Source organism: Dryobates pubescens, chromosome 20 (assembly GCF_014839835.1).
Source record: "Dryobates pubescens isolate bDryPub1 chromosome 20, bDryPub1.pri, whole genome shotgun sequence".
Lineage (NCBI taxonomy): Eukaryota > Metazoa > Chordata > Aves > Piciformes > Picidae > Dryobates > Dryobates pubescens.
This window is the reverse complement of record NC_071631.1, coordinates 20,927,573-20,942,697: the sequence shown is the minus strand read 5'-3', so window position 1 is coordinate 20,942,697 and position 15,125 is coordinate 20,927,573. Positions and strand designations below refer to the sequence as shown.

Here is a 15,125-nt window from a genome sequence, read left to right as displayed (position 1 = left end):
CCCCTCCCCAGCTTTGTTGCCCTTCTCTGGACACTTTTCAGCAACTCAACATCTTTTCTAAACTGAGGAGCCCAGAACTGGACACTGGTTGGACTGGATGAGCTTTCTAGGTCCCTTCCAGCCCCTAACACTCTGTGATACCTGTGAACTGTGTACAATTTATGTGTTTGGGGTTTTGTTCTTGTTGTTGGTGGTGGTTTTTTTCCTAACCCTTTCACAAATAAAGCTGTAGCTGAGAAAGAGCTTCTTCAATAAACATTGTCTAAGACTCTTGGGTGTTTTGAAAGGAGTTTTGCCTCTAAATGCTGCCATGCAGGCCAGTGTGTGCACGTTCCTCTGAAAGGAATGAGGTTTACACTCTGCAGCAGGGATGAGTCAGCTGTCTTCTGTAGCTGCTTTCTTTGCCCAAGCCAGTAAATAACATTTTCACTTAAAATGATTTTGTCTTTCTTAAAATAGCAACTAGTCACTGCAGCCCTGCCAAATAAGGCTCTGTCTAACTGAAGAACTTGGTCTTCACCACCATGTCAGCAGCCCCCCTTAGGCTGGTGGCTCTGCATGGACTCCCTTTTTGCCAGCCTGGATATATTTTCCGTCAAGCTTGAGTGGAAATTTTTAATTACAGCCTCAATGACAGTGTCAAAGCTACAACCCCATGCACTACAACCCCATGTGCCACAACCCCATGTGCCACAACCCCATGCACTACAACCCCATGTGCCACAACCCCATGTGCCACAACCCCATGCACTACAACCCCATGTGCCACAACCCCATGCACTACAACCCCATGTGCCACAACCCCAGGCAGTGCTGCAGGCTGGGGTCAGAGTGCCTGGAGAGCAGCCAAACAGAAAGGGACCTGGGAGTACTGGTTGACAGCAGCTGAACAGGAGCCAGCAGTGTGCTCAGGCAGCTAAGAAGGCCAAGGGCATCCTGGCCTGCATCAGGAACAGAGTGGCCAGCAGCAGCAGGGAGGTCATTCTGCCCTGTGCTCAGCACTGCTCAGGCCACACCTTGAGTCCTGTGTCCAGTTCTGGGCTCCTCAGCTTAGGAAAGATGTTGAGCTGCTGGAAGGTGTCCAGAGAAGGGCAACAAAGCTGGGGAGGGGTCTGGAGCACAGCCCTGTGAGGAGAGGCTGAGGGAGCTGGGGCTGCTTAGCCTGGAGGAGAGGAGGCTCAGGGGAGACCTTCTTGCTCTCTACAACTACCTGAAGGGAGGTTGTAGCCAGGTGGGGGTTGGTCTCTTCTCCCAGGCAGCCAGCACCAGAACAAGAGGACACAGTCTCAAGCTGTGCCAGGGGAGGTTTAGGCTGGAGGTGAGGAAGAAGTTGTTCCCAGCAAGAGAGATTGGCCATTGGAATGTGCTGCCCAGGGAGGTGGTGGAGTCACCATCACTGAAGGTGTTTAAGAAGAGCCTGGATGAGGCCCTTGGTGCCATGGTTGAGTTGATCAGATGGTGTTGGGTGACAGGTTGGACTTGATGACCTCAAAGGTCTTTTCCAACCTGGTTAATTCTGTGTTCTACTCTGTGAGTGTGCACACAGGAGGCCCTGGTGTCACCCTGCAGGTAAGTCAAGTGAACAGATTCTTCAGGGAAATGGAGCCCAAAGCTTGGATGAGGACAGAGGTTCTCTCAGCTGTGGTTTGAGGGGTGGCACAAAAGCTTGGTGTACAGACATTTCAATAGAGGTGTTGCAGGAATGAAGCTCATTTGTTATTCTTCTTATTCTTTGCCCTAGCTGAATGGGTAGATGCAGGGAGACCAGTGGATGTGCATGTAGTCTACCTTGACTTTAGTAAGGCTTTTAACACCGTCTCCCAAAACATCCTTGTGAGCAAGCTCAGGAAATGTGGGATAGAAAAGCAGGCAGGGAGGTGGATGAGGAACTGGTTACACAATAGAGTTCAAAGAGTGGTGAGCAATGGTGCCAGGTCCAGCTGGAGAGCTGTAACCAGTGGAGTCCCCCAGGGATCAGGTCCAGTCCTATTCAACACCTCCATCAAAGACAGACAGACTCTGCTCAGCAAGTTTGCTGATGACACCAAACTGGGAAGCTTGGCTGAGACACCTGAAAGCTGTGAAGCCATTCAGAGACTTAGACAGACTGAGAGCTGGGCATAGAGGAACCAAATGAAGTTCAACAAGGACAAGTGCAGAGTCCTGCACCTGGGAAGAAAGAATAAACTGCAGCAGTAGAGGCTGGGAGGTGATCTGCTGGAGAGCAGCCCTGGGGAGAGGGACCTGGGAGTTCTGGTGGATAACAAGTTGTGCATGGGCCAGCAATGTGCCCTGAGGGCCAAGAAGGCCAATGGGGTCCTGGGGGGCATTAAGAGTGTGCCCAGCAGATCCAGGGAGGTTCTCCTCCCCCTCTACTCTGCCTTAGTGAGACCACACCTGGCATATTGCATTCAGTGCTGGGCTCCCTAGTTCAGGAGGGACAGGGATCTGCTGGAGAGAGTTCAAGGGAGGGCTCCAAGGATGCTGAAGGGACTGCAGCACTGCCTGGGGAGGAGAGGCTGAGGGACCTGGGGCTGATTAGTCTGGAGAAGTAAGACTGAGAGGGGATTTAATAAAAGTTTATAAATATCTGAGGACTGGGGGGCAGGAATGAAGGGACAGGGACAGCCTCTGCTCACTTGTGACCTGGGATAGGACAAGGGGTAATGGATAGAATAGAACAGAATAGAATAGAATAGAATTAAACAGGTTGGAAAAGACCTTTGAAATCATCAAGGAGATGGAGAGAGAGAGAGAGAAAGAGAGAGAGAGAGAGAGAGAGAGATGATGGAGATAGAGATGGAGATGGAAATGGAGATGGAAATGGAGATGGAGATGGAGATGGAGATGGAGATGGAGATGGAGGTAGAGATGAGAGAGAATGAGAGATGTAGATAGAAAGAGGGAGAGATAGAGGGAGAGAGAGACATATATATATATATATATAGAGAGAGAGAAGTAGATCTATGACCCCTAAAACAAGTACCTGCAAAACAGTACTTACATGAAATGAGCTCATTGTCAGCTGAATGAAAAGCCTTATATGTCTTGAAAGTCCTTCCACCTGTTCATCAGTGATGAAGGTAAATACAAACTCATGGATCCCCAACAATGGAATCAGCACAAGTGTAGATCTTGCCAATCTTTAAAAGGGAACATTAGGTTAGAGGATCTTTCCAGTATCCCTGGTGCAAAAGTAATAATAAGAATAATAACAGCAATATTGATAACAATAACAATAATAAACCATAGAATCACAGAATTGTCAGGGTTGGAAGGGACCTCAAGGCTCAGCCAGCTCCAACCCCCTGCCATGGGCAGGGACACCTCACACTGCAGCAGGTTGCTCACAGCCACCTCCAGCCTGGCTGCAAACACCTCCAGGCAGGAGGCTTCCACCACCTCCCTGGGCAACCTGTGCCAGGCTCTCACCACCCTCCTGGGGAACAACTTCCTCCTCACATCCAATCTGAATCTCCCCATTTCTAGTTTTGCTCCATTTCCCCCAGTCCTATCCCTCCCTGACAACCTCAAAAGTCCCTCCCCAGCTTTCTTGTAGCCCCCTTGAGATACTCAGAGCCTTATCATGTCCAGACTGCACAACCCCAACTCCCTCAGGCTGTGCTCACAGCAGAGCAGCTCCAGCCCTCTGCTCATCCTCGTGGCCCTTCTCTGGACACCTTCCAGCCCCTCCAGATCCTTCCTGGCACAGAGGCTCCAGAACTGGACCCAGAGCTCCAGCTGTGGTCTCAGCAGAGTGGATCAGAGGGGCAGAATCCCCTCCCTGGCCCTGCTGGCCACACTTCTCTTGCTGCAGCCCAGGCTCTGCTTGGCTCTCTGGGCTGCAAGTGCTCCCTGCTGGCTCCTGTGGAGCTTCTCCTCCCCCAGCACCCCCAAGGCCTTTTCTTCAGGGCTGCTCTCAAGCCAGCCCCTGCTCAGCCTATATCAGTGCTTGGGATTGCCCTGCCCCAGCTGCAGGACCTTGCCCTTGGTCTTGTTGACCAAATCAGTTGCAAATAAATTGTTCTGGAACTATTCCCCAATGTTCTGCCTCTGGAACTGTGTTAGCAATTTTGTGATTTTTGAGGACAAATCCCCAGGTAGGAATTTCAGAGCACCCTGTACCATAAACATCTGCAGGAGGGAATCTTGGCTCTGGGTTTGAAGTGACAAGCTGGGGACAAGATACTGACCAGGACAGCCACTATCATCAAACTTATTCTGCTGAGTAACAGAAAAATATTGACATAGCTGAATCTGAGTTATCTGTTAACAAAGTTGTTAGACCTTCTTACCACTCAGCCTCTGCTGGGGGGATGCCCAATGCCAGCACAAGGGGCAGTGGTGGAAGCTGAGGCAGAGGAAAGTCCATGGAAACAGGAGGGAATATTTTGTTACTGTGAGGGTGACAGAGCCCTGGAGCAGGCTGCCCAGGGGGTTGTGGAGTCTCCCTCTCTGGAGGTACTCAAACCCCACCTGGATGTGCTCCTGTGTGACCTGCTCTAGGTGCTCCTGCTCTGGCATGAGGGTTGGACTGGATGAGCTTTTGAGGTCCCTTCCAGTCCCTAACATCCTGTGATTGTGTGTGATATCTGTGGCACCTGGCAGTAGTATAACTCTATAACCTGCAAGGGCAAGTGGCAACTTTTGGATGTTGTAAGAAAGAAACCACAACAAAACCCCACACTAAACCCAAACCCAACCAAACAAACAAAAACCCCAAAACCCCCAAAGCTAGGACTTTATTCTTTATTCCATACCTGTATTTGTAATCATGAAAGCTCATTTGCTGAGCTCTTAGCTTGGAGATCAGCATTCTGAGGATTTTTAAGAAGATGCCAAAGTTAACCTTGAAAGAAAGTGCATACAGGTTACTTCAAATAAATGCTGTGAGCCTACTGGTCCAGTACAAAACTGGCATGAAACACCTGTAAAACTTGTCACCTAATAGCAGGAGTGCAGCTGTGACCAGGTTGGAATAGCAGCAGATTGTTACCACAACTGCAGCAGAGAGCACAGCAGAGTGGTGACAGACTCTGGAGGCTCAGGGGAGACTTTCTTGCTCTTTACAACTACCTGAAGGGAGGCTGAGCCAGGATGGGGTTGGTCTCTTCTCCCAGGCAACCAGCAGCAGAACAAGAGGACACAGTCTCAAGCTGCACCAAGGGAAATTTAGGCTGGAGGTGAGGAGAAAGTTCTTCCCAGAAAGAGTAATTGGCCCTTGGGATGTGCTGCCCAGGGAGGTGGTGGAGTCCCCATCCCTAGAGGTGTTCAAGAGGGGAGTGGATGTGGCACTTGAAGCCATGGTTTAGTTGTCAGGAGGAGTTAAGTATTAGGTAATAGTTGGACTTGATGATCTCTGAGGTCTTTTCCAACCTGGTTGATCCTATGGTTCTATGTATGAGCTCTCCAAACGAGGCAGTTGAGTTCCCATGCAGTCAGGTCACACACCAACCCATACAGCTAAGCAGACTGTGATGAAATACCACAGGCACTGCAATTCTTCAGATAAAGAGCCTCTAGGCATCCACACAAGGATGCCCAGGACATTCTTTTTAATGAATGCTTAAATTCAGCCTTAATTACACTGTGGTGAGGTAGCCAAGACCAATCTGCAAATATTTATGTTATAATAAGGCCTGACCATGCCTGTAAGTCTCTAACTATTGCACTTCCAACACCCAGAAGCCCTATGCAAATAGGGGGGAAAAAAGAGTTATTGAGGTTGAGAAACTTAGCATTGCCTTATTCAGCCTGATTCCTGCTCTGATGTATGACCTTCCAGCACAATATCCAGTTTTGGTTTAAAGGAGAGCCCTGCTTCCTCATCTGGGGATAGACTCAGGACAACTTTTCTTGTCTTCCTTTCATGCAGAGGGATTGCTGCTGGAACCCCAGCTCCTGTTCTGAGTAAAGGATGTGACACCTCATCTACTCTTCTCTCCAGATGTGCACAGATGGATCCTTAAACCATCACAGGGTGATCAGTGGATGTCCTTTGAGAAAGAAAGAAAGAAAGAAGAGAGGAAGGAAGAGAGGAAGGGAAGGAGGAAGGGAAGGAGGAAGGGAGGAAGGAAGGGAGGGAGGGAAGGAGGGAGGGAGGGAGGGAGGGAGGGAGAGAGGAAGGAAGGAAGGAAGGAAGGAAGGAAGGAAGGAAGGAAGGAAGGAAGGAAGGAAAGAAGGAAGGAAGGAAGGAAGGAAGGAAGGAAAAGACAACTAAAGCATAGGTAGCTGGAGGTCCAAAGGGTAAGACTTCAGCAGTTGGAGATGCTTTGGTTTGCTTCTGCAGAACAATCATCATCAACACGATGGTACTGAGAGTATCATGCTTGGTACTTCAGCTGCAAATGGAAGTCCTCAGCCCTTACCCCACTGCCTGGCTGGATATTCAGAAAGCAAAAACCAGAAGTTGGTAGCCAGTTGTGGAGTGTGTCCAGCAGATCCAGGGAGGTTCTCCACCCCCTGTACTCTGCCCTAGTGAGGGCCCACCTGGAATATTGCATCCACTGCTGGGCTCCCCAGTTCAAGAGGGAGAGGGATCTGCTGGAGAGAGTCCAAGGGAGGGCTGCAAGGATGCTGAAGGGACTGCAGCACTGCCTGGGGAGGAGAGGCTGAGAGCCCTGGGGCTGTTTGGTCTGAAGAGAAGACTGAGAGGGGATTTAATAAATGTCTGTAAATATCCAAGGGCTGGGGGTCAGGAAGGAAGGGACAGGGACAGCCTCTGCTCACTGTGCCCTGGGATAGGACAAGGGGCAATGGATGGAAACTCCAGCACAGGAAATTCCACCTCAACATGAGGAAGAACTTCTTCACTGTAAGGGTCCCAGAGCCCTGGAACAGGCTCCCCAGAGGGTCTGTGGAATCTCCTTCTCTGGAGGCTTTCAAGCCCCATCTGGATGTGTTCCTGTGTGACCTGTGCTGGATTCTCTGGTCCTGCTCTGGCAGGGGGGTTGGGCTTGATGATCTCCAACCCCTAACATCCTCATCCTCTGATCCTGTCATTGTGTATGAACTCAGGGACAGAATCAGAAAGCAATTTTCTGCGGCAGCATTGAACTACTCAAGCTTGGGATCTTTCCTGCTCTTTGTGAAGTGTCCTTTTGCCACTCCCTGTTACTAAAGTGTGTCTCCTACAGACTGTACTTCCCTGCTTTATTCCACAGCATCTTGTGGGCATCTCTTTGGACAAGTTCTGGGAGACAAAGATGTGTGCATGTAGAGGAGGGGATGAGTTACCTTTAAACAGATGACTCCTGGACTTTCTTAGCATTAGGAATTTGACTTCTCCTTTGAATCTAATGGTTTGCTTCTATGAATACAAAGACCTGACCATAGTCAACACTGTAGAGTTCTTCAAGAGCAGAGCTAGCAAACCTTTTCTATCCCAACTTACTTTGATCTGGAAGATTTGGTTTATTCTAAAAATGATTTTTCATCATCATCTTCAGCTTCTTGCAGCCAAGACTCCAGCTGCAGGAACAATGACTACCACAAAACTGGAATGGTTTTGCTTCTGGTGTTTCAGACGTGAGACAGAATTCTCTATGGAAGCAGACTCAATAAACCTTTGGGAAGGTGACCCCAAAGCATGCAGCATGGGAAACAAAGAGGGGGAGTTAGAGGCTGCAGGGCTGTGACATTACCAGCAGCACAGAGATGTGGTGGGATGGGTCCCAGGGCTGCAGCGTGGGAACGGATGGAGACAAGCTCTTGAGGAAGGACAGGCAGCAGACAAGAGGAGAGGGAGTCACCCTCATGCAGCCCTACAGGCTGGGGTTGCAGTGGCTGGAGAGCAGCCAGGCAGAAAGGGACCTGGGGGTACTGGTTGACAGCAGCTGAACAGGAGCCAGCAGTGTGCCCAGGGGGCCAAGAAGGCCAAGGGCATCCTGGCCTGCATCAGGAACAGTGTGGCCAGCAGGAGCAGGGAGGTCATTCTGCCCCTGTACACTGCACTGGTTAGGCCACACCTTGAGTCCTGTGTCCAGTTCTGGGCCCCTCAGTTTAGGAAGGAGGTTGACTTGCTGGAAGGTGTCCAGAGAAAGGCAACAAAGCTGGGGAGGGGTCTGGAGCACAGCCCTGGGAGGAGAGGCTGAGGGAGCTGGGGTTGCTTAGCCTGCAGAAGAGGAGGCTCAGGGGAGACCTTCTTGCTCTCTGCAACTACCTGAAGGGAGGTTGTAGCCAGGTGGGGTTGGTCTCTTCTCCCAGGCAAGCAGCACCAGAACAAGAGGACACAGTCTCCAGCTGTGCCAGGGGAGGTTCAGGCTGGATGTTAGGAAAAAATTCTTCCCAGAATGAATGATTGGCCATTGGGATGTGCTGCCCAGGGAGGTGGTGGAGTCACCATCACTGGAGGTGTTTAAAAAGAGCCTGGAGGAGGCACTTGGTGCCATGGTTCAGTTGATTAGATGGTGTTGGGTGATAGGTTGGACTTGACAAAGTTGAAGGTCTTTTCCAACCTGGTTAATTCTATTCTCTTCTATTCTATTCCAAGAGCAGTATCATACTTGGAGAAAGGGCCACAAAGGACAATCACACTTGCACATGGCATTAGGAACAGATGAATTCATTCTTACTGCAATGGAAAACAACATTGGTCCTCGGATGATCCACCAGATTCCCATGTGTTCATTTGTTCCCCAGCACCTGAAGAGTAATTGAAAGTATGATTACATTATTTTCATAGGAAAACAAAAAAGGAGAGAGAGAGAGAGAGAGAGAGAGAGAGAGAGAGAGAAAGCCTTCATAAGCTTTGTATGTACTTCAAAAGTAAGTTGGCAAAGTTCACCTTTCTCAGGGGCCATTCAGGAGAAATGGCATCAAACCAGGCAGAGCCTCACCAACTGCATCTGTTGAGAAGACCTTGCCAGCAGAATGCTGAGAGAAGTTTTCCTAGATGGCAAACCTCAGAACTATCGGTGAGGGGTTTGGAACATAAGCCCTACGAGGAGAGGCTGAGGGAGCTGGGGTTGCTTAGCCTGGAGAAGAGGAGACTCAGGGGTGACCTTATTACTCTCTACAACTACCTGAAGGGAGGTTGTAGACAGACAGATGTTGGTCTCTTCTCCCAGGCAAGCAGTACCAGAACAAGAGGACACAGTCTCAGGCTGCGCCAGGGGAGATTCAGGCTGGATGTTAGAAAAAAGTTCTATACAGAAAGAGTGATTGCCCATTGGGATGGGCTGCCTGGGGAGGTGGTGGAGTCGCCATCACTGGAGGTTTTTAGGAGAAGACTTGACGGGGTACTTGGTGCTGTGGGTTAGTTTGGGTGGTGTTGGATTGGTTGATGGGTTGGACATGATGATCTTGAAGGTCTCTTCCAACCTGGTTTATTCTATGTATTCTATGTATTCTATGTAAACTCAGCCTTTGGATGCACACAACTGGAAATGGCACCCCCAAACCCTCTCAGTGGAAATGATGCTTACTGGTGCAACTTACTGATTCATTCACTGACTATGGAATACATTCATTTAATATCAGCTTTCAGTGGATATCTGCCCACGGCCAGGGGGTCAGAACTGGATGATCCTTGAGGTCCCTTCCAACTCTAACAATTCTGTGATTCCATGATTCCTCACTATCCTCCTCAACAAACATGTTTCTTTCAAAACAGCAGGGAATGCTAATTGAAGTCAAGGTATGGATGGACTGCAAGGAAACTATCTCTCCCCTTTTCTTACCAACACCATGTTCTCCAGGAATCTATATAAAATCACAGAATTGGCAGGGTTGGAAGGGACCTCAAGGCTCAGCCAGTTTCAACCCCCCTGCCATGGGCAGGGACACCTCACACTACAGCAGGTTGCTCACAGCCACCTCCAGCCTGGCTGCAAACACCTCCAGGCAGGAGGCTTCCACCGCCTCCCTGGGCAGCCTGTGCCAGGCTCTCACCACCCTCGTGGGGAACAACTTCTTCCTCACAGCCAATCTGAATTTATCCATTTCTAGTTTTGCTCCATCCCCCCCAGTCCTATCACTCCCTGACATCCTCAGAAGTCCCTCCCCAGCTTTCTTGGAGCCCCCTTCAGATACTGCAAGGCCACCATAATGTCTGCTTGGTTTGTGTTAACCATTTGCTTCATGTAAATGAAAGGGCATTGGATGCAATAGCTTTGATTTCAAGAACAATGAATGTTCTCTCTCCTTCTGATCTAGTGTGAGGTGTCCCTGTCCATGGCAGGGAGGTGGGAACTGGATGATCCTTGAGGTCACTTCCAACCCTGACAATTCTGTGATCCTGTGATTTATGCATAAGTAAATCTGAGACTTTCTAGAAGTAGTTTAATGTAAAAGTACTAAAGTGGACCTAGAAAATGCAACCAGTGCTGACAGGTGTCTAACCTATTAACCTAGGAGTCAATACTTGTGGCAACTACTGTGAAGGGTTTCCAGAAAAATTAGGCAGACAGAAAAGCAACATTTTAAGGCACATTTTATTTAGTAACCTACCCTGTGTTCTCCATTTTTGATCTGATTATACCCCAAGGGCCCACAAACAGGATAGGAACAACTGAAAAGAGAAGGAGTCAGTTACAGTCAAGCTTGCAGCATGGTGCATAAAAACCCACAAAGATGTCTGTTGCAGCTGCTGCTCTGAGCAGGGGCAGCTGCTGGAGGCATGCAGAGTACAAGATTCCCCAGCTGACCAATTCCATGCTGCCAAGAGCAAAACAGTAACATTCCATGTGTGCCAAGAACAACATCCTGACACACTGGCACCTCTTACTGGGGAATGCTTTTAGCTTCTATGCCCCGCTGGACTCTATTGGTTAAGTGACTGACCACAAGGAGTCTATAAACAGCCTCTGCGAGCAGCAGGACACAGTTTTTCCAGCCTGCAAGTTTCTGTGATTGTGTAGTGGTCAGGCACTGGAATGTGCTGCCCAGGGAGGTGGTGGAGTCACCAACCCTGGATGTGTTTCAAGGTGGTTTGGATGTGGTGATTGGGGCTATGGTTTAGGAGTGACCCTTGCAGAGTAGGGGTAATGGTTGGACTTGGTGATCCTGAGGGTCTTTTCCAACCCGAATGTTTCTGTGATTCTGATTCTTTGGGGGATTGGGGCTTCTATGAGGGACTTCTGCTTCTCTTAGCTACTTCTGTTAAAGGCTTTTGGAACTTCTGTAAGTGGAACTCTAAGACTCCTTAATGCTGGGGATTGTACAATGCAGTAATAAATGGACTACTGAGAGGACTTCTGAGATTCTCTGCCCTCTGCATTTCTGGAATCTCATTGTGGAGTGTGGTTCATGCCTCATTTGTCACCAATGCACCTTGTTATCAGGGGCTACTACTAGGAGTACATCAGCACCCCAAAATGGGGGTGCAATAGGTGTCAGGGTGTCGTGCAAAGGCATTGCCATGGGCTGAGTTGGACCTGGTGCTGTCATTCATGCCACAATGCAGTCATGCTTTCCAGTCCTCTGTCTAGAATGTACAAACATCAACCTGATCTTGGCTCCATCTGCAGCTCAAAAGGACATTTCACTGTCTAGCTGAATCTTGCCTTTTCAGACTGATCTAGGTGTGTAGCTACATGATACATGTACACTGCTGGCACCCAGAAGGATGAGGTGATGTACCCAGAGCAAATCCAGGACAGCAGGAGGTCTCAGCAGGTGTAAGCATGGCTTGCCCCTGCTGGCTCAGCAGCAGCACTGCTACAGATGTCTGCAGGGTAGGTGCCAGATGTCCTGGCTTAGTAGTGATTCTAATAAATGCAAAGAAGAGATTAAGCTAGTTGGTTCCTTTAGGAAATCAGTGACTATGACATAGGCCTGAGAGCAGTGGAGAGGGCCTGACAGAGAGGTGATCATTAACATTAATGCTTTTACAATAATAAGCAATCTTTTTTACCAGACTTGTGCTATTGCAGTTTGAACAAGGAATAAAATGATAAATACCTCTTCAAACAAGCTGCTGCTGAAAGCAACAAATTCACTGAGGCAGGTGGGAAGGGTGATGAAGCCATGAGACAACACTACCCAGTGTGAAATACAGTGGTCTTCTGGTGCTAATACAGCACAAGGGATCTTTAAAGAATAATGTGAGAGGAAACAGAGAAATCAAGGCATGGATGGTGAGGAGGACACTCTAAAGTGCAAGGTACAGCAGAGGAGAAAGCCTGCAGTGGACAATGCTGTGTGGTGTTATGCACTCAGAAACTTGCAACAGATTAGGAAGGATAGGAGTGAGTGTGAAAGTGAAGGCAAGGAGTCAATGATTGGTAAGGGAGAAGCAAAAGAGGAAAAGGAGGGATGCCAAAAATGGGATAGGATGTTCAAAACTGCAAGCCTGAAAAATAATCTCCACAGCAGCACAGGGGATGACTACAGATTAGATGATTAGTAGGGATTAGGAACCCTTGATTCTCTCCTTCATCGAGATAAGGTATAGAATGATGAGTAAGCAACAACCATAACTGCCAGGTTACAGCACATAAGTTAAACAAAGGGTTCAAAGGCTTGTGACTAAATTTACATTGCTCTGGTCCATGAAAAATGCCTGAAATGCAAGGGCTGACACACAAGTCCTGAGTCATGCAGTGCTTCAGTTTTTCCCCTAACACAGCACTTCACAAATTCAAAGAGAGCTAGGAAGGAGAACACATGAAAGAAAACCATTCATGCTCAGGTAGTTCTGCTATGTAAGTTTGCTATTACAAAGCAGGAAAATGAAGTTGCTGCTGGCACCATAACACTCAGTGATGGCAGAAAATGCAGCCAGATTTCTGCCTGTTCAATAGCCACTAGGCTACTGCTTCCTTACAAAACAAGTCCCTCATTTCTCCTGTGCATGCAGGCCAAGCTGAAGAACAACAGCCCTGTCACTGACAATGGCTGAGGGGAGACCAAATTGCTCTCTACAACTACCTGAAGGGAGGTTGTAGCCAGGTGGGGCTTGGTCTCTTCTCCCAGGCAACCAGCACCAGGACAAGAGGACACAGTCTCAAGCTGTGCCAGGGGAAGTTTAGGCTGGAGGTGAGGAGAAAGTTCTTCCCAGAAGGAGTAATTGGCCCTTGGGATGTGCTGCCCAGGGAGGTGGTGGAGTCCCCATCCCTGGAGGTGTTCAAAAGGGGATTGGATGTGGCACTTGGAGCCATGGTTGAGTTGTCAGGAGGTGTTAGGTAATAGGTAATAGTTGGAGTTGATGATCTCTGAGGTCTTTTCCACCCTGGCTGATTCTGTGATTCTGTTGTTCTATGACTTCAAATAAACAAAAAATAATTCATCTTTTTTTCCCCTTTTTCACCACAAATGATCTGCCACTGACTGTCTCAGTTTAAGGAGTGAGACAGAGCTCTCTAACTCTTCTCAAAGTAGTTAAAGAAAACCTCCACGCAGGACTGGACAGAAACACAGAGCAGGATTGGCAGTTTCGATGGAAGTGCTGTTGGTAAACTGCCTGCTGCAGTGCTAAACAAACAGCATACAAAGAAATCCAAGGTTATCCAAGAACATCCTCAGGCCAAGGAGGTCCCTAACCTCCACCAAGCCAGGCCAAAATCCAGGCCTCAAATGCCCCCCACCCCCAAGCTTAGCCTCTCTGCACCCCCATTACCGAACCTGTGTGATGCAGCTGAAATGCAGCTCACTAGCTTCAGGCCCCTGCCAAGGGGAGCAGCTTCCATTTGTTTCCAATTGAGTTAGTCTGGCAAAATTAAAGTTGGGGGGGGTGGGGAAATTTCAACCCACCACACAAGGCCACACAAGGCTCACTCCCCTGCATTGCAAAGATGAGGGAGCAGCATCAGTGTGGTGGGTTGAAATTCCCCCCCTCCAACCTTAACTTTGCCAGACCAGCTCAGTCAGGAGCAGATGGATCTGTATTTGCAAGCAAAATCTGCCCTCCACGTTGGAATGCAATCAATATGTACAAAATATACAGGAGTCACAATATTATACAGATATTTGCAATTCATAAACAGCACAAGGATCCCCTGGCCAAGAACCAGGGGAAGATACTAGCTTCTGCCCCCCTGCCTTCCCCTTCCCCCCCTGTACAAAAGGGACAGGAGAAAGGAGCAGAGAAGTTAGACTTAGCCAAAGCCAGCTGATAAGCAAAGCAGTGAAGCAAACCAGCCAGAGACCAGAAGAGAAAAGGGAAGAATTGTTATGGTACAGATCCTCTTATTCCAGATATTTACCCAATGCATTTGTTTAGAATAACCTTTTGTTTTCCTTTCTATACCCAAGAGTGGTTTATTTGTATTTTTCTACTTTTCTGCTCAAAATCTGTAACTAAATTTTAAAGGCATAGCCTAAAACCACCACAAGCAGGAAGGAGAAAGAGAGGGAAAGGGGAAAAAGGGAAGGGAACAGCCTGTGCTGTCCCCTTCTGAATGGGAGATGCAAGCATTCTGGGAATGGAATAACAAAACCTGCACTTTCTGGTCCACCTATTTAGCATCTGGAGGGCTGTACTCTATGGTCTCCTAATGACTCCCCAGCCTCAAACCACGACAGACTCAACAAAGAATGACAGAATCAAGAACTTGGAGTCTTTTGTACTTACCCCATCCTATCACAACGTATGTCTGGAGCAGCCGCCTCTCAGAGAGCACAACGGTGATCAGCAAGGTATGCAGATAAATCCCTTCTACTAACAGCCAGAAATAATTTGCCCCAACAAAGTAATGCATGAAAAACTGGGCAGTCCTGCAAATGACCACAATCTGGAGAAAAGAAAGAGCAGGAGTCATTGTTAGCATATGAAAGCCCTGACCAGTCCTGGGTTTCCCTTGTCAGTTGTCAGTTTGAGGGCTGAGCCCAGAGAGTGGTGGTGAATGGTGCCACAGCCAGCTGGCAGCCAGGCACCAGTGGTGTGCCCCAGGGATCAGTGCTGGGCCCCAGCCTCTTGAACATCTTCACTGATGATATGGATGAGGGGGTTGAGTCAGTCATCAGCAAGTTTGTAGATGACACCAAGTTGGGAACGGATGTTAGTCAGTTAGAGGGTGGAAAGGCTCTGCAGAGGGACCTCGACCGACTGGACAGATGGGCAGAGGCCAACAGGATGGCATTCAACAAGTCCAAGTGCCAGGGGCTGCACTTTGGCCATGGCAACCCCATGCAGAGCTACAGGTTGGGGTCAGAGTGGCTGACAGCTGCCAAACAGAGAGGGACCT

General features: G+C 48.8%; 1 protein-coding gene across 1 annotated transcript in view; it reads right to left on the bottom strand.

Moving 5' to 3' along the window:
* GLP2R (glucagon like peptide 2 receptor) overlaps nt 1-15,125 on the bottom strand; it is a 54,878-nt gene that overhangs the window by 6,057 nt on the left and 33,696 nt on the right. The window contains exons 7-11 of the mRNA XM_009908784.2: nt 14,513-14,672; nt 10,450-10,510; nt 8,574-8,643; nt 4,761-4,849; nt 3,005-3,143 (exon numbers count right to left, since the gene is read on the bottom strand). Of these exons, the coding sequence (XP_009907086.2) occupies nt 3,005-3,143; nt 4,761-4,849; nt 8,574-8,643; nt 10,450-10,510; nt 14,513-14,672 (519 nt within the window). The remainder of the gene's footprint in view (nt 1-3,004; nt 3,144-4,760; nt 4,850-8,573; nt 8,644-10,449; nt 10,511-14,512; nt 14,673-15,125) is intronic.